The sequence below is a fragment of the Charadrius vociferus genome, unplaced genomic scaffold, assembly GCF_000708025.1.
Source record: "Charadrius vociferus isolate BGI_N301 unplaced genomic scaffold, ASM70802v2 scaffold218, whole genome shotgun sequence".
NCBI lineage: Eukaryota > Metazoa > Chordata > Aves > Charadriiformes > Charadriidae > Charadrius > Charadrius vociferus.
The window spans coordinates 2310698-2337659 of NW_009650084.1; the positions used below are offsets into that span (position 1 = coordinate 2310698).

General features: G+C 42.9%; 2 protein-coding genes across 2 annotated transcripts in view; one reads left to right on the top strand and one right to left on the bottom strand.

The window, feature by feature from the left end:
* Positions 1-516: 516 nt before the first annotated feature.
* On the top strand, positions 517-1038 carry RAB20 (RAB20, member RAS oncogene family). The gene has a single exon (XM_009892139.1). The coding sequence runs from the start codon at positions 544-546 to the stop codon at positions 1033-1035; it is 492 nt and encodes a 163-aa protein (XP_009890441.1). The 5' UTR covers positions 517-543; the 3' UTR covers positions 1036-1038.
* An 8138-nt stretch (positions 1039-9176) lies between these two features.
* Positions 9177-26962, bottom strand: part of COL4A2 (collagen, type IV, alpha 2) — a 165993-nt gene continuing 148207 nt past the window's right edge. The window contains exons 32-48 of the mRNA XM_009892158.1: positions 25983-26126; positions 24682-24807; positions 24146-24327; positions 23257-23320; positions 22793-22867; positions 22068-22175; positions 21032-21139; positions 19683-19754; positions 19157-19282; positions 17806-17922; positions 16029-16190; positions 15795-15893; positions 14878-15024; positions 14163-14279; positions 13130-13321; positions 12493-12779; positions 9177-9535 (exon numbers count right to left, since the gene is read on the bottom strand). Of these exons, the coding sequence (XP_009890460.1) occupies positions 9281-9535; positions 12493-12779; positions 13130-13321; positions 14163-14279; positions 14878-15024; positions 15795-15893; positions 16029-16190; positions 17806-17922; positions 19157-19282; positions 19683-19754; positions 21032-21139; positions 22068-22175; positions 22793-22867; positions 23257-23320; positions 24146-24327; positions 24682-24807; positions 25983-26126 (2381 nt within the window). The 3' untranslated portion in view covers positions 9177-9280. The remainder of the gene's footprint in view (positions 9536-12492; positions 12780-13129; positions 13322-14162; positions 14280-14877; positions 15025-15794; positions 15894-16028; positions 16191-17805; positions 17923-19156; positions 19283-19682; positions 19755-21031; positions 21140-22067; positions 22176-22792; positions 22868-23256; positions 23321-24145; positions 24328-24681; positions 24808-25982; positions 26127-26962) is intronic.

Here is a 26962-nt window from a genome sequence, read left to right on the forward strand (position 1 = left end):
TACTGACTCTGATCCAGATTTCTGAACTGGATGTACTTGAAAGTGTGTACTGAATTTATAAAAGTGATAAGTTCTAGAAGAATTGGAAACAGTAGAACTTATTGTTTGTTGATAAATGGTTAAATAGGTGGAATGGTCTGTCTGTGGGTGCAAGCAGGATAGTTGTTAATGTGGCATAAATAAACTAGTATGCAATTTAATGAAAAAAACCCTAAAACTTATTTGCTTTCTGCAACTGTGGGTGCTGTGGCACGCTTGCTCCGTCACTTGTCTGCACAGATTCCCTTCTCTAAAATTGAGCAAGCAGTGAGCTGAGCTATTCTGTGGCGTTGTTGCACTCATTCTTAGGGAAAAGCAGAAGGAAAAAAATGAAAATGCTACAAATAACACATTTTTACCTTCAGTACTCCATCCAAACCTGTGAGATGGGCTTAAAAGTCCTCAAAGTCTTTTACTGGGTTAATAATGTAGCTTCCAGCACACTAACTTTTTGTTGTGTTTAAACCTTTGCCAGGGCGGGAGCAGTTTCATGGCCTCGGGTCTATGTACTGCAGAGGAGCAGCTGCTGTGATCCTCACGTATGATGTGAACAGCCTCCAAAGCCTGACAGAGCTGGAAGAAAGATTCTTGGCACTGACGGACAGTGCAAGTGCTGACTGCATTTTTGCTATTGTTGGAAATAAAGTTGACCTCACCGATGACTGTGCTTTACCACCGGATGAAAATAGACCCGAGAAGTCTGTTGCCAGTTGTGGCTTGAAGGTGCGAAAACAAGTCCGTGCAGAGGATGCGATTGCGCTCTATAAAAAGATACTGAAATACAAAATGCTGGATGAGAAGGATGTTCCAGCAGCTGAGAAAATGTGCTTTGAGACCAGTGCGAAAACAGGATACAAGGTGGACTACCTCTTTGAAACAGTGTTTGAGATGGTAGTCCCAATAATTGTACGGCAGAAAACTGAGGGGCCACCGCAGACTGTAGATATTACTGACTACAAGCCAGCAAAAAGGACAAAATCTGGTTGTTGTGCCTGAACCATTTACATAACATAAGAAAAGGGGAGGGATTGTTTGTTCCAGCAAACTGAGGAATAAGAAGTGCTTGCAGTTCACCAGAAAGAAAAAGTCAAAGAATAAGTAGATGAAATGGTGTACGTGGGGAAAAAAAACCCCAAACACCCAAATCTTCTGACCATTAAAAGTTTCTGGGAAGCTCTATGTATGAAAATGGGAACATGAGTGAAATTATGGAGGACAACTTGCCAGTTTCCGAGGGCTCTGAAAACAAATGCTGTGTTTGTACAATTGGTAGCAATGATCATTTGAACGGTTTTGAAGGAGTCTGACTTTTTTTTTTTTTAACGACTCAACGTTTCACATTGTATGTAAATGATCTATTTGTGTACTCTCGACAGCTTTCACATGATTATTGTCTTTCCCCTTCTGATTCTAACTTTGGAAGATTGAACACATGGTACTTTTTTATTCTTAAAAAAAAAAAAAACCACCAGAAAATCCAGATATAATTTATATTTGTAGCTAATAAATCAATTACAACCTTTTTATGTCAGATATGACAGTGTAAGATTCAGAAGCTCTACTATTAAAATCATTGTGGATATCTACTATTCATTTGGAGACTTGATTAATGTGAATCCTCCTTCCATAGTGGGCTTTCATGTACTAACAGGCAGTATCACAGCTCTTGCTGGTCTAATTGTAGTTTGCAGGAGGAAGGTCTTTTCCCTTCATTTTTTCCCTTATAACTTTTTTTTTTTTTTTTTTAATGTGGATAGCAAAGATTTGGGGGGAGGGGAGGAAGCAGTTTTCTATTTTGTTTGCATTTTGTAGAGACCTCTTTATGGTACCTATATGATACCATGGTGTTGGATACCTGTGTTCTGTCTCCCTTCCAATTCCTCCTTAGTTGTGTCCAGGCAAAGCTGCAGCTTTGATTTTTAGCAGCTATGCATGACATTACCGTCTACCTGGAGGGAAGAGAGGACTGGCACTTTCTGATGTGAAACTGGCTAATGCAGGAGGAAGGGAAGAGAAACTGCCTTTTGTGGAGTAGAAAGGCGCACGAAGGAGCACTAATGAGGTGTGTGGTTTCTCTCCTGACTGCAGCAAAAAGGAGGAGCCAATACTGCTCTTAGAGCTTCCCAGCCCTCTTGGCTACAAAGAATTGCATGCAGTGACCCAGGAGTCCACACTGAGACATGGCAACCAGAGTGAAGAACAGCTAGTTTAAAAAAAAAAACCCAAAACAACAAACACCCCCCATACACACCAAACCCTTCTTGAAAAAAAAAAAGAAAAAAAAAGAACAAAAAAACACCCCTACCCCAAAGATGAAGCTTACGTGTTTCCAGTTCTGCAAGTTGGTGTGTGGGGACTCCCCTTCTCTTTCTCTGGATGCTTCTGACATAATTTTCTGAAACTAAAGGGTTGGTGGTTCTTATGCTTTGTTGTTGCCTTTTTCTGTTCCACCCAAATCATAGTTGTTTAGTACATAGGAAGACAATTCCTAAATGAATAATGAATTACATGATTACTGAGTATATCAGAAGTAGGTCCTCTTGAACAACTTGCTGCAGAGTAGTGGTTTTATTTTCTGCTTTCAAGTTTATGCACAGTACATGCATAGTGGGGAAGAACGGCTTGAGATAAAAACCTCTGTATATTTAAGGGTTGTCATCTTTTGGATCTGCTAGGGGTTTGCAGTTTTACACCTGCCAGTCTGTCAGAGACTGAACAGCACCTGCTTTGTGGTATTTAAAAATTAATATAATTAAAAGCCTTTCCTAGCTCTTAACAAAACTTCAAGACTAGTGTCTAGTCTTCCCTCAGGACTGAGAAGAGGCAAACAGGCTTAAAACCTCAGTCTTGTTCGTGACCAAAGCGATCTGCCCGCTTGTCTGCGAGAGGTCCACCACTGGCTTTGCTGCATCTGTTGACAACTGAACCTGAAGTGCACAGAAGCTGTGACAGAGCCTCTGGTCACTGGTTACAAGGGCAGGCTTTTGGGAGATGCTTTAAACCTAGAAGGTATAGAACAGGAAAAAATTGTGTAAATTTAACATCTGATGCTTCTTAAGGTATAAATATTTGAAATTCCGTTGCACCAGCATTTGATTCATATGAGAACCTAAGGAATCTCTACAGTCTTTCCAAAATCTCCAACTTGGTTGTTTTCACTGAAAGAGATGACACAGGAACCTATAGGTCTACACTTGTCCAGCATGATGTTCATGGGTTTTCAGCTGAGCTCCATTTTCACAGCCTAGCGTTGATGCTCTATCTACTGCAGCGGTGCCTATGCTATCTTAATGCCTGCAGGCATGATTAGAGAACAGTTCAACCCTCAACACTGAAATTGCAAGGATTTTTTCCTGGTTAGTGGTGCTGTTTCTTTTTCTGTCTGTGCTTGTTAAGTGTCCTAACAATAATTCATGAATTTCCCTACTGCTTCTGCAGATGCATTCTGATATCCCAGCACTGCAAAAAGCATTGGGGCTTTTTTCCCCTCTCATCCTCCATAATTTTACTGGAACAATTCTGCTCGCATTATTGATGGAGAGCAGCAGTGAAGCTGCAGGATAGGGACTGGCGGCACAGGGACTACGCTGATAAACACATCTTCTAAATCTTGTTGCCTTAATGTCCTCACAGCGCAGCAGCTGATGTACTTTTAGCACAGCAGCTGTAGGCTGGGCCGCTAGTCAGGCTGAGCCAGCGCTAGGACTCACGTTAATTAATTAATTATTATTTACTATTATCCTCCCCCTCTACTCTGCCCTGGTGAGGCCACATCTGGAGTACTGTGTCCAGTTCTGGGCTCCCTGGTTCAAGGAGGACAGAGAACCACTGGAGAGAGTCCAGCAAAGGGCCACAAAAATCATCAGGGGAATGGAGCACCTCTCTTATGAGGAAAGGCTGAGAGACCTGGATCTGTTCGCCTGGAGAAGAGGAGACAGAGGGTATCTCATTAATGCTTATAAATATGTAAAGGGTGGGTGTCAAGAGGGTGTCACCTCTTTTCAGTGGTGTCCAGCGACAGGACAAGGGGCAATAGGCACAAACTGGAACGCAGGAAATTCCATCTCAACATGAGGAAAAACTTCTTCACTTTAAGGGTGACGGAGCACTGGAACAGGCTGCCCAGAGAGGTTGTGGAGTCTCCTTCTCTGGAGATAGTAAAAACCTTCCTGGATATGTTGCTGTCCAGCCTGCTGTAGGTGAACCTGCTCTGGGAGCCGGGGTGGACTAGATGATTTCCAAAGGTCCCTTCCAACCCCTACTGTGCGATTAACAGCAGCTGTGTGTGCTCCTGTTTGATGTGTGCTCTTCTGCATCCCACCGGCTGCAGTGAGGGTTTTCCTCTGTTGCTGCAAGGTTGCTTTCCCCATTAATAACCTCAGTGAGAACCCTGGAGCTGGGCCGGTCGTGGTTGTGTGCTGCTGGAGCGCCCTGGGACCTCTCTCTGCCAGGGCTAGTGATGGTGGGTGAAAGCGGAGACCCGGCTGCTCTCCCTGCTCTGCCTGGGAGGGGAACCTCATTTTACAAGTATTTATTTTTTCCCCCTCTCTCTTCCTGTTACGTTTGGCTGGATTATGTGAAGTGTTTGAACAGTGCAATAAAAGAGAAGTTATTTTTGGCTGTGCTGGGTGAATGTAAGCTACCGGCCTGCCCGTGCCTGAGGTGATGGCTGTGACCCGAGGGGGAGGGAAGGATGGCAGGGTGAGCGGGGTAGGATCTGTGCCGGGATGGTTGAGAAGGCCCCATCCTGCCCTTGCAGGTGCTGGTGGTGCAAGACCAAGGTCACTGTCAGCCCCAACAACCCCAACATGGCTTCAAGTCTCATGGGGGCCACAAAGGGAGCCTGAACCCCCTGGGTATCCGTGGGGCAAGGAGAGCTACTGAGCCACCTGATCCAGCTTAGTGATGTCCTTGCCCATGTTGTGGTGGGAAGCATGACTGCCTGTTTTTACTTCTGTGCTTGTGGGTCATGGGGTGCAGCGATGCACCTCTCCTATGAGGACAGGCTGAGAGAGCTGGAGTTGTTCAGCCTCGAGAAGAAGAGAAGGCTCCCCCCTAAAGGGGGCCTACAGGAAAGACGGAGAGGGACTCTATAAGGGAGTGTAGTGATAGGACAAAAAGGTAATGGTTTTAAACTGAAAGAGGGTAGATTTAGATTAGGTATTAGCAAGAAATTATTTACCGAGAGGGTGGTGAAGCACTGGAACAGGTTGCCCAGGGGAGCTGTGCAAGCTCCATCCCTGGAGGTGTTCAAGCCCAGGTTGGATGGGGCTTTGAGCAACCTGGTCTAGAGGGAGATGTCCCTGCCCATGGCAGGGGGGTTGGAACTAGATGATGTCTAAGGTTCCTTCCAACCCAAACAATTCTATGATTCTATGCTACTTGTTCCCCTTGTCCGTATATCTTGCGCCAATGTGTGCCTAGTCCCTACTGGCTGTGAGACCAGGTCCCCTCTTCCTCCTTGCGGCTGCCACTGGCCCCCACGCCTTTATGAGGACTGCTGCTGATGGCACTGGGGCACCATCGACACATCAACAGTGACCCCCCAGCCTCTCTTCTGGCAGCCATCTGATACCTTCTCTTGTGGAGTCATGTTTGCCACTTGCTAATTTTCTATTTCCAGCAGCTATGGACAAGCCCAGTCATGTAGGGTGTGAATTAACTCAGCTGATCTGGTCAATACACTCTGAGGAAATAATTGGTGTCAACTGATGTCACTATGTTGGCTTCACTATATCTGTGCTGGTATACTGATGCAGTATTACCTACAGAAAGGGAATGTAATCTTGTTTACCTTCTGCAGGCTCAGCAGCATGTTACTCTTCAGTGTGTTTTCAAACAGGAGTGTAGGAAGCAAAGAGCACGCTTTGAAGCAAAAGATCTGACTTTGTCAAAACCAGGCACAACACTTGTGGATTTTACATCCTAGGCTGGAGCACTATAGTTCAGTAAAAAGAATGTTTTGTTTTGCTGTAGCTGAGTTTTTCCTGAATAAAAATATTTTAACTTCTTGGTGGTGGGCTCTGGGATCACAGAATCATGGAACGGTTTGGTTTGGAAGGGATCTTCAGAGATCATCTAGTCCAACTCCCCTTTCCATGGCCAGGGACATCTTTCACTAGATCAGGCTCCTCAAAGCCCCATCTAGCCTGACCTTGAAGACTTCCAATGATGGGGCATCCACAACTTCTCTGGGCAGCCTGTTCCAGTGTCTCACCACCCTCATTGTAACAAATGTCCTCCTTCTGTTGAATCTCATTCTACCCTCTCTGTTTAAAACTGCTGCCCCTTGTTCTGTCACTATGGGCCTTCATAAAAGCTCTCTCCATCTTACTTATAAGCTCCCTTTAAGTCTTGAAAGGCTGCAATAAGGTCTCCCCAGAGCCTTCTCTTCTCCACGTTAACAACCCCAATTCTCTCAGCCTTTCTTTGTAGGAGAGGAGGTAAACGTCCAGCTAAGAGGCAGTTTGAGTAAGTCAGTTCCCTTCCATGCTGTGCTGCAGGTTAGTTCATTGGGTGAAATCCTCTGGCTGCTGCAAGTATTCCATGTGTTTGTGTGCATGAGCTCCCTCCCCTTCCCAAACAGCGATTACGTAGGCTTTGGAGAAACACCGGTATGAGTACACAGACCTGAAGCACATGATGTACACAAACAAAGTACAAAAGTTCAAGTGTGTGGCACCTTGTGGGGTTTCGTGGTTTGGTTTTCCCTGTACCGTGCCTGCGTGTTCAACGCAATGCTGTGCCGTAACTGCACTGGACAATCTTGTTAAGAACAGCTTATGTGAATCTGAGAAAATTAAGAGGGAAAGCAACTGTTGGTGGAAGACCTACCTACTAAAGTTTTGTGTGCCAAAAAAATTAGCTGCATAGGAAGATTGGGCAATGTATTAGCCATTAAAATCCAAATAGTTTGCTGCTGTTGTTGACTTAATCAGTTGTTACAGATTTCTATAACCTCCACTTGAATTCTCTTAAAACACTGAATGTGCTTCATTGCTGGAGTTGCACGCTGTAAAAATCACAAGTGATACCTGTGTGATCATCCCACGACCACTGGTGTCTAGCAACGCCTGGAAGAGGCACGTTGCTGATTCTTGGGTGTTTGTTACTGCCATGGGTAATTTAAAAGAACTGGCAAGTGTGGAATAGACTTGGCTTATGTTGACTGCAACGTTTTAAAAGTGTTTTATTTGGCTGAAACAAATACTAGTGTGATTAGCTTGTTTGGGGACTGCCTTTCAGAACTACAACGCAGCCAGAGAGCTCATTTCAAGCTCAGGTAATTTCTCTGTTTATAGATACATCTATGTAATGTACAACTAATCTAGGTTAGACACTGTGCTAGCTAGGAACTTTAAGTTAATTTATCCTTTAGGTTTTTTTGGTGGAGGTAACACTTGTCAAGTTTGGTTAATGTTGGTTTCCTGAACATTGCAGAGCACAAAACCCACGTTGCTTTAATCTGCAACTTTGTAATTTATTGGCTTAAATTGGTCTTCCTAACAACAGATTAAATACTATTTCAGTAGTTCAGCTTAAACAAGCAATTTTAGAAACACAGCTTCCCTCTTGGATCTTTTTAAGTGCCACGAAAGAAACAAGTGTCTTCCTGTTTGAAGAGTTTGAATTTCACTGGCAGTGCTTTTCCAATTCCTTAGGTGCAAACATAGTAATTAAACAGAGCAGTCCATATGCATTGTATAGAAAAACACCATTTACAAAATGGAAATCATCAACAAATAGAGGTGTAGAAAAAAACAGGTTTTATTTATGATACAGTGAGGATGGAATGTAATTACAAAAGCCAGGAAGCACCTGAAGCAGGAGTGAGGTGAACTGTTGAAAAATTAACTCATTGCTATAAAAGTCTCCTCGATTTCAGTTTTAAGCATTCGGGTATATAAACAGACTACGCGAATAGGAAATTTGCAGCTGATCCTTTTTTTCCCCCCTTTCTTGCAGTAGCGACAGACAACTGTCTGTCACCAGTGGCTAAATTGCCTCTTTCTACAGCAGGAAAGAGCTAGCCATTCTGGCCATTTATCAGGCCTGGCATGCAATAACCTGGTTCTCTATGGGAAAAGATGGGGCTAAATAAATGCTTTGTTTCCTTCCCCTTTGCCTTCAGAAGGATGGCTGCGTGCAAGTTGGGATGGTGCTCATCCCATTGCCACGTGTTCCCAACGGCCGGGACAGCATGCCTTCAGACAGACAACTGGCAGGTCTGGAAGTTCTACATTTGAAGGTCATGTGGCATTGAGCAATAAGCTCTCCTGCAAAACCTACCCTACGTGCAATGGCTGCTCCAACAGCACGGGGTTAGAAACTGTGATGAGTGTCTTGGTTTCAGAGGGGAAAAGATGCAACGCAAAAACCACTCGGTGCTGCTGCTGTGTGGGCAGTGTGATACAGATGGATGTCCACGAGACAATGGAGCAAGAGACCTTTGTAATGATCATTTGGCCTGGGATATGTCTAGAAAAAAAATATCAAGCTTGTAAAATAAAATGCTGATCTTCATCATGCAGTCTCCTCATCAAAATAGGAAGAGTTGCTTTTCGTGGTCACTATTTTTGGGAGGCCTGTGGGCTTCTCTGCTATTGTCAGTGGTTAAGTGCTAAAGCATGGTGAGCCTTGAAAAAAACAAATACAATAAAAAAATGATTGTTTTGGGTGTGTTTGAAATGCCCAAGCATAAAACACTGACATCAAAGTTAGGTTGCAATGCTGGACATAAGCACTTTCCAGAGTATATTTTCAGTATTTTGCAAGGGTTTAGCACTTTGATCACACTGTGTTAATTTTTTACCGAACTGCAGCTGTTAGTGTTTACTGTTGTGATGAATACAGTTAATAGAAAAGATACATATATTTTCTTAAAGTAAATGTGGTGGGTATCTGACCAAGGTAACCATTTATTATTGAAGGCTTTTTTTTGGTGTTGCAAAGCTGCGAGTATCTGCATCATTTGGCAAATGACGTTATGTTAGACTAGTGAAAAATGTGTACATATACTCTATAGTAGAAGAACACAGCACTAGATCTGTGTGTTAGACTTAATTTGTGTTACACTTAATTTGCTTTTACAGACATTTTTAAAAATTAACTTTCCATTCAGCTTTTGAGGTAATAAGTTAAAAAAGCACCAACATGATTTATTCAAATGTCTAACCATCATAGAAGGTTCCACTGCATAAGAACTACACGATAAGCAGGTTCCTTATGGTGTGAAAGACTTCTATAAATTTTTCATACAGACTTGACATCTGCTGATATGGCTTCGGATGAGTCCTGCCTTGAGTGTATCTGCCGAGGGCTTGCTTTGGAAGGGCTGGTCGATGGTAGTGAGCCAGAAGCTGTATTTATTTGCAAAGTAGTGACAGGTTCCGCGTGCGCCGTTGCATTCGATGAAGGGAGTCGCTCTGAAATCTTCTAGGCAGCTCCCAGGAGAAACCAGCGACTGTCCTCCACCTTCATCACCAGCAGCAGTATGCTAAATGAGACAAGGAGGGCAGCGTTCAGAGTTAAACCTCAGGCAATGCTGTCAAAAACTTACGCGTGGGAAAAGAGAAAAACCACTAGAATCGCTCCTAATTCTTATCTCTGGAGCAGAGAGTCAGTTAATCCTGCAACTCTGTAAGGCTTAAGGGCTATGCTTTAGATATACAAAGGAGCTAGCTCATATGCTGATGCCACTTTAAAATCTTCTGACAAACATCTTTTCTATAGTTAAGATTTCCACTGCTGGAAGGCTTAGACTTGGAAAATCATTTAGGTGGGAAGGGTCCACTGGAGGTCACTTCAGCCAGTCCCCTGCTCAAAGCAGGGCCAACTTCAAAGTTGCCCTCGGTCGCTCCAGGGCACCGTTGAGTTGTTAATACCTCCAAGGATGGAGTTTCCACAACCTCTCTGGGCCACCTGTTCCTCTGTTTGATTGCCCTCACTGAGAAGACCTTTCCACCATATATCTAGCTTGACTTTCCCTAATTATAAAGTCTGTCTTACTCTGCATTGCACACAAGGAGCACTGTGGAAACAAAATTAGCTTCTATACAAATAACCAGTTTCCTCTATGACATATTCTTTGACAGCAAATTACACAAAAATCGTGCATCTTTGCACCACTCAACTATTACCTTTGACACGTACTGTGGTAATGAAGGGAATGTTACTTCTCTTCTGTCAAAGGCATCGCTAACAAAACAAACATTTCCTCTGTCCCTTTAAGAACTGTACAGCTGCATTTTTAAATGAAGCTGTTTAATTTTTTTTGTTAAAAACTGAAGGAATTTGCAATATAAAAGAAAGCAGCTGGAAAATAGAAGTTACTGAATAGTTTTATAAATGTAGGGAGGAATCTGGGCACAGCCAATATGTTTGCCTGCCTACATTTTAATAAACCCTGTATTATAAAAGTGAAAGCCATAACTGCCTTGGTTTATGCTGCAAGAGGCCCACTGTGTTCATACAAATGAGTAACAGAAATGGCCACCTTTTAACAGAGTAAAGGACTTTGATTTCTGGGTAATGTTAAATGTTGCTGAATTTTTTAAAAAACAAACCAAACCAAAACAAGTCCCCCCCCAAAAAAAAAACCCCACCCAAATCCCAAAGTTGCAGCCCCACCAGATTTGCTGATGAAGTTCAGGAGTAAAACCATTCTAGCATCCCTCTACAAGAACAAAGTTGGTAAGACGCAGCATAAACTATTAACAGCTTTGAGGCCTTCGTAGTTGGAGCTGGAAAGCAGTTAGTAGAAGCTGCACGTGCTATTCGAGCCCTGGCTTGGGAGCAGAGCCGCTTGACAACCTCAGGACGAGCACTGGCATTCCTATGCTCAGTGTACAAGCTCCAATTCTATGCCTGTAATATCTCTTCTTGTACGGGCCACGGCTTTTTATCCGTCTGCAATGCTTATGCCACCCTACCTTTACAGGATGCATGATAGTGGCGTGCCCCTGCTACGTGAAATCTTACTGACTTCTACGGCTGTTTGGGCAGGAGTCCGTCATGGCTCTCTTCATGATTGTGCCTTACCCAGGGGAAGGAGGTGACAAATTTACGCCACGGAAGTAAAACAATATGTACTCTGAGATAACCACAAGTGTGCTGTACTTCTTCCATAGTTGCCTGAGAAGCAAAAATGTGTACACCAAACACTTCATTTGCTCCGAGCGCCAGCTGGGAAAATGTGAACTCTTCTCACTGTATGTTCCTTGGTGCTGGCAGACTTTGTCGTGGCAAAAAATTCTTGCTAAGGTGACAACTTTGCTCTTAACAATGCTCAGTGTTTGCACAGGGCTTTGCAAACATTTAATTAATCCTTGGCATTCTTGTGAAGTAACTATGAGATTAGTATCAGGGCTTTTTATAGAAGCAAAAGAAAGGTCAAACATAGGGCTGGTCAAAAATTTGACCTGTCTTTTCTCAAAACATTTTTTTCTGTAACTAACTGAAAAATACCAGATTTCCTTTTACCTTATTTTCTGAAAAGGTGAAGCTTTTGGCTTTTTTGACAAACAAATAGTTTGCGGGTAAGATTGACTATTGTTCTGTGATGCTTTCTGCCAGAGAAATCTTATTTTTTTTCCTAACTTTGCTTACTTCAGCATTCAGTCCAATCTTTAATGAGTTAACAACATGGGCAAACTGTTGCAGGTTTTGACTTTCTCTTACATCAAGCAAGTCAGAAAAATGAGCATCTGTCAGATCATTCACTAGCACATTCTAGCTGCTCTTTGCCATGTTAAGCCCTCCAGTGCCTACATGATCCCTCTGTACAGTCTTTCAAGAAAAGGTCAGGCCCTTCAGTAGGTCTTCCACTGCACACCTAACACTAAGCTTTTCCGTAACATCCCATTGCCTAATTATAAGATCACAAGATCTAAGAGTTCCTATAAGCAATGGGATATACAGCTCAGCTCCTGTTGCCATTACAGACCCAACACTGGAGATTATTTCTAAAAACAACAGGAGGCTGTCTCCATTCTGGGTGAACGACTTTGGCTTCTACCAAGTATCAATGATTTTGAGTTTCCATAAAAGGGGAGATGTTTTGGCTTTTTTCTTCCAGATGAGCTTCTTAATAGTGATGTAATAAGTAACTCCCAATCTTTAGCTGTGAAAATGCTTTGGAGGCTACTGTCGCACCTCACTGCAATTTTATTTGCTAACCCACAGCTGTCCCCGTGTTCTGCTCCAAAGCACTATTTTCTACGTCAAGTAAGGACTCCAGATGCTAGTCTGACAAGAGGCAATTTTCTCTGCAATTCACAGAAATTTTGTTTCTCCTCTTCTGCTTCCTAGAAAGTAGTTTTGTAGTTCCCTGGTTCCCCAGTATGATGCATGGTTTTGGTGTTGCTGGATCTAAAACAGAGCAGCCTTCATAGTATCTAAGACTCAAACTCAAAACCCAGTGCCACACAAAATGTGACCCTGGAGAACAAATACCATAAGGAAGGAATATCCGATCCACAAACTGCGCCAGCCTTCAGGGCAGTGAGGAATAGATGCTTCTTGGCTATGGACAGCAATTGCCACAGCTGGAGCCTCACAAACTGAGCAGCGACTGATATATGGCCTAATGTCATCTTCTGCCACAGGCATCATTGGAAGAGGTGCTGTAGTTGAGAGCCAGTAGGATTTATCATTTCGACTTGCATAATAACAAATATCCCCAGGGTTACAGTAGAGGAATGGCATAGTACTAAACCGAGCCAAACATGAGCCGGCCAGCCCTGTTAACAAAAAAAAAAAAAAAAAAAAAAAAAAAAAAAAAAGAATTATGGCAATCACAGAAGACAATGCACGTTTTCAGCCTCCTGCTCCTTCCCAAGCACGTGTCAGTAAAACCCTGTGGTCCAGAATGTTTTGCTGGCTTTACAGGTCTCCTTGAACAACCCTAATGACTTACAGGAGCTCTCCCGGAGGCACTCTATGCAGACATACAGTTTTTATCTCCTCATTTTGGTGCTTCCTAAGCCTGTTTGCTGAAGTCCCAGCTTTGTCTAAGTTTTTTTTTCTTTCTTTTGTTCTTTTCAACCAGAGAGATGGAATTGAGGATGCTGCCAGCTATACCTGCACGTACCTAGATCCTGGTTGTGTGCTTTCTCTTGTCCTTCAAAGTACAGTAGGCTGTATCCACTCCAGAGTTTGTTCATGCCAACGGGGCACATTGGCTCTTGATCGGACTGGCTGTGCTTCACCAGCAGGTAGCCCATGCTAACGCTGCGACCCGGCATGCCTGGCAGCCCGGGGCTACCGGGGCGGCCTGGCTGACCTTAAAAGAGCAGGGAAAAAGAAATAGTACAACTTAGTTCGTGCTCCCACAAATGCTCTGATGCTAGCTGATATTTCAGCTCAGCTGCTGACGAACAAAGCTTAATTGCATGAGGACTCTTCTATGGTAAATTACTGTTAAAAGAGCTGTAGGTCTAGGATTACAGCAGTTGCTTTTGAAGTACATTGGTGTTGGCTCAGGCTCCCTGGTTTCTAAGATGATGTATTTCACTATCAGAGCCAGAGAAAGTCACATATAAAGTTCTGATGAATTTTAGCATACTTTGAACAATACAGATGAGCATATTTTTCCTTTAAAATGGTATTTTTAGTCCAAGACTAACCAATGGCTTTTGAATTGCTTGCATTTACTGCATACAGTTAAAACTATGCTCTGCAAATACCTTTTTCTTTGTGTACTTTGCTAATAAAGATAGTAATCATTCTGCTCTTTGATTGGATAAGGACACGGCTATTTCTTTTACATATACGTTCCCTTAAGCGTCATCTATCTAAATATCACCTACCCAACCATTCATCTCCATGAATGTAACTGCTAGTGAAATACCAGGCTGAAATACTTAAGAGAAAACCAATATAAAAATACAATCAGATCAAAACAAACTCACTCTTGAGTAGACTTGACATCTACATCTCCCAAAACTTATTCTGAAAATACTGCTTTAAGATAACTCTGTTAAAAGTTAGTTAGTTGTCCCTTGTGAAGAAGCTGTGAAGACAGAAAGTTTCTCTCTCCTCCCCTCTTCCCCATCCAGTGATGCAGTAACTACACAACAAATGAAACAGGAAAGAGGGAAGAAGTGCTGTGCGACATCTCTTACCTTCAAATCCCACTGGACCCTGAAATCCTGTTGCTCCTTGTTCACCTCTGGAGCCGGGAGGAGCTGGAATGCCACCCCTGCCCTGGAGTCCTGGATCTCCAGGTGAGCCTCTGAAACCTTGCCCCAACAACAGTAATAAGCACAGAGACTGCAGAGATATCAACATGCTACCCACTTTGTTAACATGTGCTCCACTTGCATATGTTTGGTCCTGTCTGCCAGGTTTACCAATATACACTAAAGGCAAGATTCTATGGTTTCTCCTCAGGCAAAGAGCACTGACTTCATGGGGAAAGGTTGCTGGGATCAAGGCTACATGAGCTCCACAACCCTAATCTTTCACTCTTGCTACCACCACGCATCTCTGATGAAGCTAGTAGCAAGAGTATTGCATCAGGTCCATCCATCACTAACACCACATTCCCTGAGTTGACAGCATGCCTGCAAGGATGTGCGTATTTCCACCAAATATGTTCAGTCTTGATTTAAGTGAGATCCATATCTGACATATGTGAGTGTTGTCGAAGTTTTCTCCTGTTTTGCTTATGTTCTGAATGCAAGGAGGAGGAAGAAAGCCAAACCTTAGCTTTGAAAGACCAAAATTTGACTCTCTCTTCTGATTTATAGAATTTGAAGTAAAAGAGAGCTAAAGCGGTGATCTGGTGGCCTCATTCTAAGGGGAATTGAGCTTTCACTCTGAGTGCGCAATTCCTACCTGGATCACCCGGTGGACCCTGTGGTCCCATATCTCCTGGGCTTCCTTGAGGTCCTATATTTCCACGGGGACCTGGTGAACCTTGCTCAGCAACCAGCCTTGGAGGAAGAGGGGGCAATCCAGGAGAGCCTGGAGGGCCCTGAAAGCCTGTGGTACGAAGCAAGATGAGATAGGTTGATTAAAGAACTCCAACACTGGTATTTCCTTCATATGCTTTCATCCACAGACATGTTGCTGTTACTTGGCTGCATATGCGAGAGAGGGACTGTGGTCTGTAACTCACCACCTTGGCTACAACAGCTCTATTTATTATACTGGGGGAATGGGTGTGAGTACGGGGATTGTCTTCTCTTGGACAGCACACAGATAAGCAGAAGGAAATGAACGATGCTACTGCTCCCTCATTTATGACACAGGAAGCTGCGAAGGTCCCCCCAAACAGCCAACAGCTCTCTGAGGTGCAGCATCATCTTTGGGTGGGCTTCTGGAGACTCAAATACATGATGGTATAGATGGAGTGAAGGATTTTAAAGATATTTCTAAATATCCAGTATGTCTACTTTGGAGGAATAGTTTAGGTCAGAAATTCTTCTTTTTTTAACTCCCAAAGTGGCTCTGATTTTGATATTTTTTGATATTTTAAATTATTTTTTTTTAATTTAATTTTTAAATCTAAATTAAATTGATTTTTTTAATATTTTAAATTCATAAAGGCAAAAAGTTGACTACCCATGTTAAATTCAGGCACCTGTCCACTGGAATTTGCCAGGGGTCACACGGAGTCATGCAGGTTGGAGAGGACTCTAGGCATCGTCTGGCCCAACCTCCTGCTCAAAGCAGGGCCAGTTAGGTCAGGCTCTGTGTAGTTGCAAAACGAGTAGTTTAGAAGAATCACGCATCTGACTGCCCTTACTCACCTGTCACTCCTCTATCCCCCTTGGGTCCGATGGGTCCCAAATCACCTGGAAATCCTATGGTGCCCATAAAGCCGATGACACCTTGTTCACCCTTGCGACCTTTAACGCAAAATGACATGTGGCATTATTGCATTTCAACACAGATCAAGCGAGTATACAAGTCATATTATTAAAGCTGCTATGGCATAGGAGGTTCCCCTGCCCATGGCCAAGACCAGTATTTCCCATCCCTACCTTTTGGTCCAGGGTACCCGGGAACACCAGGTCTCCCTGTTGATCCAGGATCACCTCTACTTCCTTTTGGGCCAATCTGTCCACTCACACCTGTTTGTCCACTTTCTCCTTTGCTTCCTGGTGGAGCCGGTATTCCAGGCTGCCCCTGTAGTCCTGGATAGCCTGTTTAGAACACATATAGTTTGTAATCTGTTTATACTTAAGACTTGGGCACAGAGGAAAACAACACTACTGTACTATCTAATTGCATCCCATCAAGTTTTATTTTCTTACATTAAGCGGGGAGCTAATGCTTAGCTCCCCAATAGACTTATTCAGCTCTCCTGCTCCTGCTCTTAGGCTGGTGTACCCTTCTGCTGCAGCTGTAGAAGAATTGGAGCACGAAGCTCCCACAAAGCACAGTGTCATCTCAAGCAAGATTTCAACAGAAGTGAAGTGCCTGCTGAGATAAAGCCTTCAATGAGCTAATCCTTCCTCAGCAAATGCCCCACTTCACTGGGTGCCTTCCTGCTTCATCCTAAATTCTCCAAGTAACTAGAGATAAATCAGACAGCAGCGAGTACCTGACTCAGTGCCAGGTGGTAAATAAGCCAAGGACTTACTGTTCCGTGTATCTTGGTACTTCAGTTGAACATCTGGATACAAATAACTACTTCACGCTGTCTTGGGAATTATGGGAACAACTTCATTTTCCAGAATTACATATTGCCTGAAGCTAAACCTGGCAGGTTCCTGTTCAATTACCTCTGCTGCCTAAGGAGACATTTGGACCTTGTTTCTGAGGAGAGAGGGACTTACTAATTAGGGTTTTAAGTGAGGCATCTCTTGTGGTGCCTGTTGAAGTTGGCTCACGTGTGGATATGAATGCAAGATGCATGTCGCAAAGTAAGAGTAAGCCATGCCTGTCTCACCATTTTGGCTACAAGGTGGTGTTCCTGTTCCCAGTCTCCTGACTGCTTCTGTCTTTATTTTTTAATCCAATGACTGCCCTGGGGAGTGGGAATCTATATGCGGAGTTAGGCCAACTAACGTTCTCTTTCCATTGGGAAACTTAAGGTATTTTGTTGGTTTTCAGCTGGTTTGCCTGTTGTAAGTTTTTGCTGAGTTTGCATAAAAATGTCCATGCATCATATAAAGATGATAGTGGGACACCTGCAGCTTCTGCTACAAGCTCTTCGTGGTGGTGCTACAGTTTGAAATGATTGTGCAGTCCAATAAGCAACAGGTACATCAGCCTCTAAATATAGAGAGACACAGAGTGGCCCTTTCATACGTGTGAGACAGGCAGGCTCATAGAATGGCCTTTTAGAGACAAGAAGAGCTAATGCTTCCCAATGTAACTTAGTTTGCATGATAATTTCACATAGGAAGATTTTGTAAATGATTAAGAAAATATTCCATAGACTTGCAAGTCTGCCACAGACCTCAGATTTTAAAGCAGTAAATTAGCATAATGCTTCTGAAAGTTGTTAAGAGAATTCTGGATGATTGAATCTGTTATTTGCATGAAAATCAAACCCTTCCATCAGGACAACCTGGAGGAACTGCCTTTTGCTTTCAAGAGGTCTGCCCCTATTATCTTACCTACCATTAGTTCTGTCCAACAATTATTTGTGCGCTTTGGTGTTGAGTTTAATAGGAATATTTTACTGAATCAAGACCAAAATAACAATGACTGCTGTTGCTAACCCAGTACTTAAGCTTCTATTGTTGTCTGAGGGCACAACCTTGTACTTAATCTTTTATTGTTGTCTGAGGGGAACAAGGCATGAATTACCTGGCACTCCGTCTAGACCTGGGGAGCCTTTATCACCAGGATATCCTGATATATTTGAAATGCCAGGAGGCCCTGGAAATCCCTCCTGTCCGGGAATGCCAAAGGGTCCTTGGACTCCTGAAAGGAAGAGAAGAAATAATCAGTACTGCAAGGCAAATGCACAATTGCAATTATAAGGACTCACCTTAGGCTAAGAATGGGATTTTCAAAATGGAAAACACCTGCAGTTCCCACTGACTTTTGTTTTATTTTTTCAGATGACGTTGTGGAGGTTTCTCTTAAAACAACCACATACTAGTTCTGTGCCAAAGTTCTCTAGATAGCTAATTACATCTCACTGTGTGGAATGCTAATAATCTTGTGTCTGCCAGGTAAAATATTATTTCAGGATAGGAAGTTCTCAAAATACCCTAGATATATTGAGGCAGACAAGAAAGCAGCTTTGTTCTTCTGTGTCCTGTGGAGTCAGGGGTCACAGATATTTAAGGGTTTTTTGGGGGTCAGTTAAAACCAAAAGTTTGAATCCAAGAAGTTCTCTATAGATCAAAAGTGTTAAATGGCCAAAAATCTGTCCCACCAATGACAGATTATTCTTTTAAGTACATTCAAGTTGTCAGGAAGCCACAAAACCCCGTTTTTTTATTATTCAGCCAGTAAGTTTTTATATCTATGCCAGTCCTTAATCCTTTCAGAGCCAAAATGTTGGGAAACTTTTTTTAAAAAAACCCTGCAATTAGTTGATTCATCCATACCATCAGTCTGGTGGCTCCCTGATGGAAGAAGAACTGGTGGTGACCCATACTGGGATAAGTGCAGCCCGCTACAACAACGTGGGTTTGCGCTGTAAGGCCGGACACTTACACTGCACGAGGGGTGATGGTACAAGTAAAGCACCATGCATGGGGATAGAGCCCAGGAGGCACCACCCATTGATGGACACTGAGCCTTTCAGAAGAAAGGTAAACACTGATGGATTTGCAACCAAAAGAAAGAAAGAAAAGCCATGGGGTTTGTGTAACTGGAGCCTCATTAAAAATGTTTTGGGAGCTCGCAGCTGGGAGTAGCCTCTGGTATTCGCAGTGTGCTGAGCTCAGTGGGAGCTACAAGATGCTGCTACCACGGGGAAGGACCCAGGCTGTCCTGGACAGGCTGGCTTCTCCAGCACTGGGCAATGCACATCGCTGTTTCCAAACAAGGGTTGGCTGAGCTGCAGCACTAACTCCAAACAGTGACCTTCCCCACATCAGGAGCTCGCCTACACAGCTGTCTACGCTATACTGCATTTTGTGACATCTGTAACACCCACAGCTGAAACAAATAATAAGCAGATCCCAATCTCCAGAATACAAACCTGGAACACCTCTGTCTCCCTTCTGACCCGGAGGTCCTCGGCTGCCTTCCACTCTGCTCGGCTCTCCTGCTTCCCCTTTGTCACCCACTGCACCTGGGAAACCTGCAGAGCCGTAGCCATCTGGACCTGTTGTGGAGTTGTTCAAAATTAAGATGAAAGCTGAAATGTTTCCGCATGTAATAATGTATCAGCATGCTAACATACATGTATAGAGCATGTGGATTTACTAAATACATGAGTCTGTAATGGCTCATTGAAAAAATGGCTCATAATGGGAAAAAAAGGCCTTGAGGCTTTAACTTTGTAAGAGGAAAGAAATTATGATTTGAAGTTGTGTTCTAATCCATCTGTGTGGCAGCACATACTGTCTGAAGTTGTTTGCCAGAGCCCACAATAATGAAGCAAATTCCACATTGGGCTTTGGATGACACAGTCAAGAGAATCACATTGCAAAGATCTCACTGACCAAGCTTGCAGCCAACACAACATTGTGCCTATGAGCAGGCAGAACAAGAGTCTCACTTACCTGGTGATCCTGGTAAGCCCTTAGTGCCCGGTAAACCATGCAGTCCACTGATTCCTCTTAAGCCAGGCAAGCCTGTTTTAAAATTACGTTCATGGTTATCATAATAGTTTCTATGAATGAGCCTGTATATTTCCTACACAAAAAGTTAAAATGCTTGAATAAATACCGCTCTTTGTTAAAATCGTGTGTATTATATGCAAATTAATTCATTACAATCAGCTTATTATGAAAAACACCACACCATGGTTTTGTGATTGGCAAATTTTGTTATTATCCAATAAACTCACTATGAGATTTTTTTTTTAAATAACTCTGATCCGTCTGGTAGCGTGCCATTAGTTCCAGTCTTGCTGCCACAATTTTGTTAATAACCATTTAGTTCTCCAAAATCCTCAAACCAAGATAATTATGGCATAATTGTAGGCTCTAAATGTGATTATAATGAAGCTCTCTTCAGGAGAAATTCATTCTGTGTCATTTAAGAAAAAACAACAAAACCCTAACAAAATGTCTAATAGCTGCTGCTGCTGTTACAGGTAAAATTTATCCCATCTATTCGTACCTGTCAAAGTGTTAAGCATGATGCTAAAACAAGACAGGTATCTCTAATCCATGGCTAGAGTTCTGGAGGACAATTCAACCTTCACAGAAATAAGTGTGTGTCTCTCTCTTCACTGTCTGTAAAGGCAGCCTTCGTAACTGTATTAGCTTAGATTTGATGCAGATTCAGACAGATGAATCTTACTAAAAGCAGGGCAATTCCTGGCTGTACTGTAGAAAAAAATCTGCTTACTTAATATATTAAGGAATTAGGTAGCAACCAATGAGATTCTGTATCCTGTGATACAAACAGCTTCATTTTAAACTATCACCTGTATTTTGATAGCAGAATTCTGCCTGAGCCGTAAGTCTATCCTTAAAATCAGACATTGGATCAGTTTGCAGTTTTTGATGATGACGTAGGACAAGCATATTGTTTGCTATCTGTTGCCACATCATAATATTCTGATACTGTGTATCACTAATCTTACTGCATTTTAAATTATTATTTTTTTTTCTTCCCAGCTGTCATGAAAAATGAAAATGTTTCCTGAAAACTGCTTTCCTGGTTGGGGGAGGTCACCAGTGGTTAAAGTGAGCTCAGCAGACAGCAGTCCTTCAGAAGCCATAAATCAGAGAGCAACCACATGAGTCTTCGTTAATGCACCTGGACTTTATGCCTTTTAAATGTTTACTAGAGGGAACTCTGCCACTCTGAACTGCAAAAAGCCCCCTTTCTTCTTCACGCCAAAGGAACAATAGCCATCGATCGCGCTGGAATGACTGAATAGCTGAAGCTGTATGAATACCTGCTTGTCCTGGTAAGCCAGGCCAGCCAGGAGTTCCTTTTTGACCTTGAAATCCGGGCGTCCCGGGGCTTCCTTGTTGCCCTGGGGGGCCAACCAGTCCTGGCAAACCTGCGCGACAACGATGAATCACTGCTCATGAGTGTCCTTAAAACCAATAGTCCAAAACATGGACTTGTGCTACCTTCATTCTCCTAGGTAGAAAAATGAAGGCTTTCCCCTCCTAATGTCATTGCAGGACACTGCACCGCTCATCCAAGTGGAAGAAAACTGGAGAGCAAAGGTAGGAGAGGCAAGGTAGAACAGAACAATTCATTACAAACTTCAGGTTTCTGACAACCTCAGAAATACAGTGGGCTCCTCCTATTATAATGAGAATTTTACTTCTATTGCCAGTTACAATAAGTAGTTTCATTTATGTGCAGCTCTGTTTCCCCTTCTGCCGCATCTGTTTTGCCTTTCTGACTGGAAAGCTGATCCGAAAAGAACTGTTTCCCAGTGAAGTACCTACTGAAACTGCTCGAGTCTTGGCTGGGGTTTCTAAGGCCTATAATTATAAGAGAAATGTGGAGCAACTGTTCTGAAAGAGCATTTTGATGATCCTCCTGCAATAAGACATGTTCTTAAGCCCTAAGTTTACGACCAGCCAGAGTACTCTTGTACAGTGGGCCAACGAGTCTGGCTCAAAGGCTCCTAAGTAACTGGGTCCTGGAGGATATTGATTTCATTCATGGCAGAAAAGAGCATTGAAAAGCCCACCTCCTTGTAGTATTGAGACACCATTAGAATACCTGAGTATGCCAGCAATACAATACTTTGGACACATGATCACTGTAAAAAAGGTAAAACTGGTAAGAAGCAGAGTTAGGCTTTTGAAATTTCCTCTTAATAAGTTCTTCCACGAGTTCCACATCCACCAACTACAGAATGGTCAACATATTAAAAAACTTAATTACTTTCTTTTGAGGGAAAAGAGATTTTTTTTTCTTTCTCTTCTTAAACAGTTTTATTCTTTGGAGCATTAAAAAGAATATTTTACCTTCCTGTCCCACAGATCCAGGGACACCCTGCGTGCCCTTGAGGCCTTCAATGCCAGGGAAACCAGGATCACCTCCTTCGCCTTTTTGTCCGGCGCCTCCTCTTGTGCCTGGGAAACCACAAAACCAGTATATTCTTTTAATAATCTCTATACGACCCTAAGCATACAAGCTAACAAGCATAATGTGAAGTTGGCTGCTGAATAGGTCCTGGTCTTGCCACATAAAGACATTCTTCTAGTCAGGGTGCTTGCATAATCTGGGAGAATGACTAGATGTCTGCAGCATACTGGCCAAAGCACCATTACATTTGTTTTTGAAAGTACTCCCCAAATTATGTGGAATATGACATCCATGTTTAAATGTGCTGCATGTGCAGGGAAATTTTAATACATTACCTAACCAACTCAATCCAAAATCGACCTGACTCTGCTATCCCATCTTCCATAATCATGGCCTGATATTGCTCCTTTTGTCATTAATGGCAAAAAATTACATAGAAATGTTTGCTAGAGTTGCATGTGATTGACGTTTACTGCTATATCTGTACTTTCAGCTGAAGAGGTAAACGTGGTACATACTCATTTCAACAAAGAAAAGATGAACCTCTTCAGGAGCTGTCATGAAAGCACAGCAATTAAGAGGCCATGGTAAGCTCCCCCTCCCTTCCTCTGTGGACTTTAGTATGTGAAAAGTAATACCTCCAGAGCAACTGTGAAGTAATTACCTGTTAAGCCCGGCACACCGATTTCCCCTTTAAGGCCTGGCATGCCTGGTAAGTTTATAGTATCTCCCCGTTCACCTGTTTCAAGCAAAAATGAACATGTTGGCAGTGAGGCTTTAATTTAAACAGTATTTCGTGTTGTTTCAAAGGAATTGCAAATTCTGAGGCAAAATTCCGTACTTATTATCTTTCTAGAATAAAAGAGGAATAAGTTCAAGACAGAAAAACATAAAGTCTCTATAACAGCTGCCCTCCCTGCTATAGAAGGATTTATTCATGGACAGTACATGTTGCATGAAATTACTAGTATTAACCTTTTCACAGCCTCCCACATTTACAATATCATTCCGTAAGACTGTACGAAGACTCTTTAAGACTGAAGACCCCCTAAGACTCTTCAGAACTTCATGTTGAGCATTTGATGGGTAATGAATACAAAGAGCACTCAGATAAGAGAACAAACTCACCTATTTCACCATGTGAGCCAGGAGTACCAAGATGGCCTGAAATTCCTGGAATACCCTTTTCTCCCTATCATATGATTGAAAACAGGTATCAGTTAATGAGGATGAGGATTTATTCAACCTTCCAAACAGCACAGTTTGGAAATATTGAAAAAAGGCTATTCAATTTACCATTTTTTGAGTTTCCATAGTACTTTATAAAGTCATTTTGCTGAAATTAGTTAAACCAAACCAGTACAAACCAAGGGACAACTTATGTTTGCAAAGACTTAAGTTTGAAATTGAGAACATCCTAGTACACATATATGGTAGAGACTCCTTGGTTAGGAAAAAGTCCTACTGAAATCTAAGGGCAAAGCTACCCGAGAAAGGAACACAGTTTTTTGCTTCCTTAAATAAATGATGGCTGTGAGTCAACTTTCAGGCCTTTTGTAAGAGTGTATTTCTTCCAGTGTAACTTATTTTGTACCCAAAGTGAATCACGGTGAATTACCCTGTAGGAGCTGAGATTCTTAGACCCTTTCACTGTCAGGTGAGTGACTGTGAGTAGTTTTTGGCAGTGGTACCATCAGTCCTGGGAGAAAGGGAAGAGTAAGCCCAGCATTGAGAATATTTTTTAACAACAGCTACGGCAACGGGACTGCAGACCTAGATGGAACTGCCTGGGTCCTCATCGGCAAAAAGCTGGCTCCTGAAATTTGGATGTCTCCCAATGAGAAAAGAAAGTTGGAGGGATCAAGCAAAACTCTTTCACCTATTTATTCAATTTTTATTGCATTTTTATCTTTGCACTGTATCTGTTCAGCACAATTTCAAGGGCTGAATGCCGCTCCTTAGAGAAGCCAAATGCCAGCACAAGGACACCCCTGTTCCCTTTTGGGCATGAACTCACCCTGCCTCCTGTGCTGCCAGGGAAGCCTCTGATGCCAGGAGAGCCGGCTGGACCAGGATACCCTTTCAGACCCGTCAGCCCTTTCGCGCCAATGTCCCCTTTCACACCGGCCACGTAGCTGGGATGCCCAGGGGACCCAGGAGTGCCTGTCTTTCCAGGGATGCCTGGCATTCCCTTGCTACCTGCAGGCGAGGAAGAAGAAAAATAAAGATGACTTAAGCTATTAATGGTGGGAAGGCTGACACACAGTTGCTTGTTTGTGAGAAGTTTTCCTGCTAGTGGCCTTCTTGAAACATGGCACCATGATGCGCCGGTACAAAAAGGCAGCACAGACATGCGACATAACCCCACAAAGCTTTCCTCAGGGGTGGCTCTCTGAAACGCGGCTGGGACCTCAGCTCTTGCTGCCAGAGCCTTTGCTGGGGGGGCTGCAGCGCAGTGGTGTGATGACTGGGGAATATTTAATATGGTAACTGAGAAAAGACACCGCTCGATAGTCCTGAATGCGCTTGCTTTGTTTTGCTGTGACCACTGACCTTTTAAGCCAAAGAATCCCTTCGTGCCCCTTTCTCCAACATCTCCTTTTTCACCCTTAACTTCCATCATCATGCTGGGCTTGATCTTTGGGGGTTCTCCTGGGGGGCCTTGATCCCCACGGTCACCTAAAGGGTAAAAAACCCAGCCATGTTACAAAAAGCTAGTCAGCGGCACTGCGTGGGAAAAAGCGAACAGAAGAGTGAATTAAGCAAAAAGGGATTAATAGATAATCTTGCACAAACTATGGAAAATCCATTTGCATAAGAAGTTACCTGTGTCAATACAACGTGTCGGCAGAACAGCCAAGCATAAGAAAACATGAAAACCGAGTTAAACTTTTGTATGTATAATCCTGGGGAGCTGGACCCAATGATAGATAATTTACCTCTCAGCAGATCAATTAGGTATCACGTGTTTACAAAAAGCACACTGGAGAAAGCACAGAAAAGTAGGTTGGTTCCAGTGAAAGGGAAACTCTCAGTCAAAAAGCCCTCAGTGAAAGAAAGCATTTGGATTTGTTACCAGTTATTTTGTTCCTTTTCCTGATTTAAAGGTTATGGTAACATCAGTAAATAATATCCAAATAATAAAAAAACCCCACCCAGACTTGTCTTCTGTGATCTTCTACTTTTTCACCAAGAAGTATATTTGCACTTTTCTTTGCAGAGACTGTTTTCACACCTGCCTTTTGCTCAGACCTCCCCTGAATTACTGGGAGCACTGTTTTGCAACCTTTGAATTGCAAATTGGTTTTCCTTAAGTACGTATCTCAGGGTCCCTAGAAAGAAAGTTTTGGCCTTGTGGTAAAGCGTGTATTTAAAGGTAATTGTAGGCAAAGAAAAGAGGACTGAGTTGCAGTTTTAGTTTCACTGACGATTATATCAACTGATGTGTTTCTGACTTTCAAGTACTTAATTGCCTGGTTTTCTGAGTATTTCAGTGGCTTTCCAGCGCAACTGGAGCAAAATCTGAATCTTTTCCCCCAAATACCTTATGCTTCCTGGGAAAATGCTCTGTTGAGTTCCGCACATACCCAGAGGTGCTACTGTCTGAGCTCAGCTGAATAATGAGATGTCTGTCTCCAACCTTAAACGTGTAAAGATTCACAAAGAGGTAACCTTTCCCTGAGCCTAAAATCCAGGCCTCTCTCTCAGCCAGTGGCCCATGTGTGAAATAGGTGGAGGAATGTTTGAGCTAAATTTAGCATGCGAGAAATGTGTCTTCTTTGTCTTTGTGTCCATGTAAAATAGTTCTCCAGATGTGAAAAGCAAACACACTGCTACCACCCATAAGCAAATACCTTTAAAGCCGCGTGCGCCCTGTGCGCCTTTATCGCCCTGTGCCCCAAACGGGCCAAATTCTCCTTTGATTCCCTTGATGCCTGGTCTTCCTTTTAGGCCAGTCATGCCTTTGAAACCATCAATGCCAGGTGAACCTCTTGAGCCTTTAAAGAAAGAAAGGGAAGAGAACTGTTACTTCACTCAGATTTCTGCAAGCTAAGTAAATGTGAACGAGCAATGCATGACTAAAACAGCATGAAAACAGTGCAGCCGTACCTATTTTTGGGTGCTTTGATGCCTAGGGCAGTCTGCAGCCCCTAGATCAGGCACCCAAGCTCTCTGAGAGGTAGACGAGAGCAGGGGTACACTGAACTGCCTCAACTGGCCACAAGGAGATGTTGTGGATATGACCAGAACTTAGTATCTTCTTCTGAATGTTCAATTCAACCCCTCTACTACAGATAAGCTAGAGAAAGGTACCTGGTTCCACATAAGGTTTTTAGTCAGCCCATTCTTCTACGTGTAGAGATACAAATCATGGGTCTAGGACTGGCTGTTCCTTTTTCACCAAAAATTCCCATACTCCTCTTTCCTAAACACGAGGATGCTGTTTTACATGGGTCATGCAAGCAAATAGTTCTTCATTCTTCTACAGTGAGAGCTGATCAGAGCTCCAGAGTTGTCCTAGGAAAAAAGTCCTATCTTTCCAACTAATGAAATTGCAACATGCATTTTTAGGCATGCACCCCCTCTTTGTGTTTAACGTGGCTTCAGGTGTAGTTGAATCCTGTTGAAACTCCCTGTGTGATGTAGACAACTTGCATTATACATAGCATTTTCGTGGCTGGCAAGTGAGAATCTTGCCTTCTCTGTACGTAATGTTAGTATCCTGGTAAAAGTCAACATTGATGCCTTATGTCTGGCATTGCTCAGTACACACCTGCCAGCTTTGAAAAAAATTTACAGCAGAGGTTTGGGGAAACATCTGTTTAATTTCACT

Coding starts and splice junctions, on each gene's coding strand:
- RAB20 (XM_009892139.1), top strand. CDS start 544: ATGTACTGCAGAGGAGCAGCTGCTGTGATCCTCACGTATGATGTGAAC.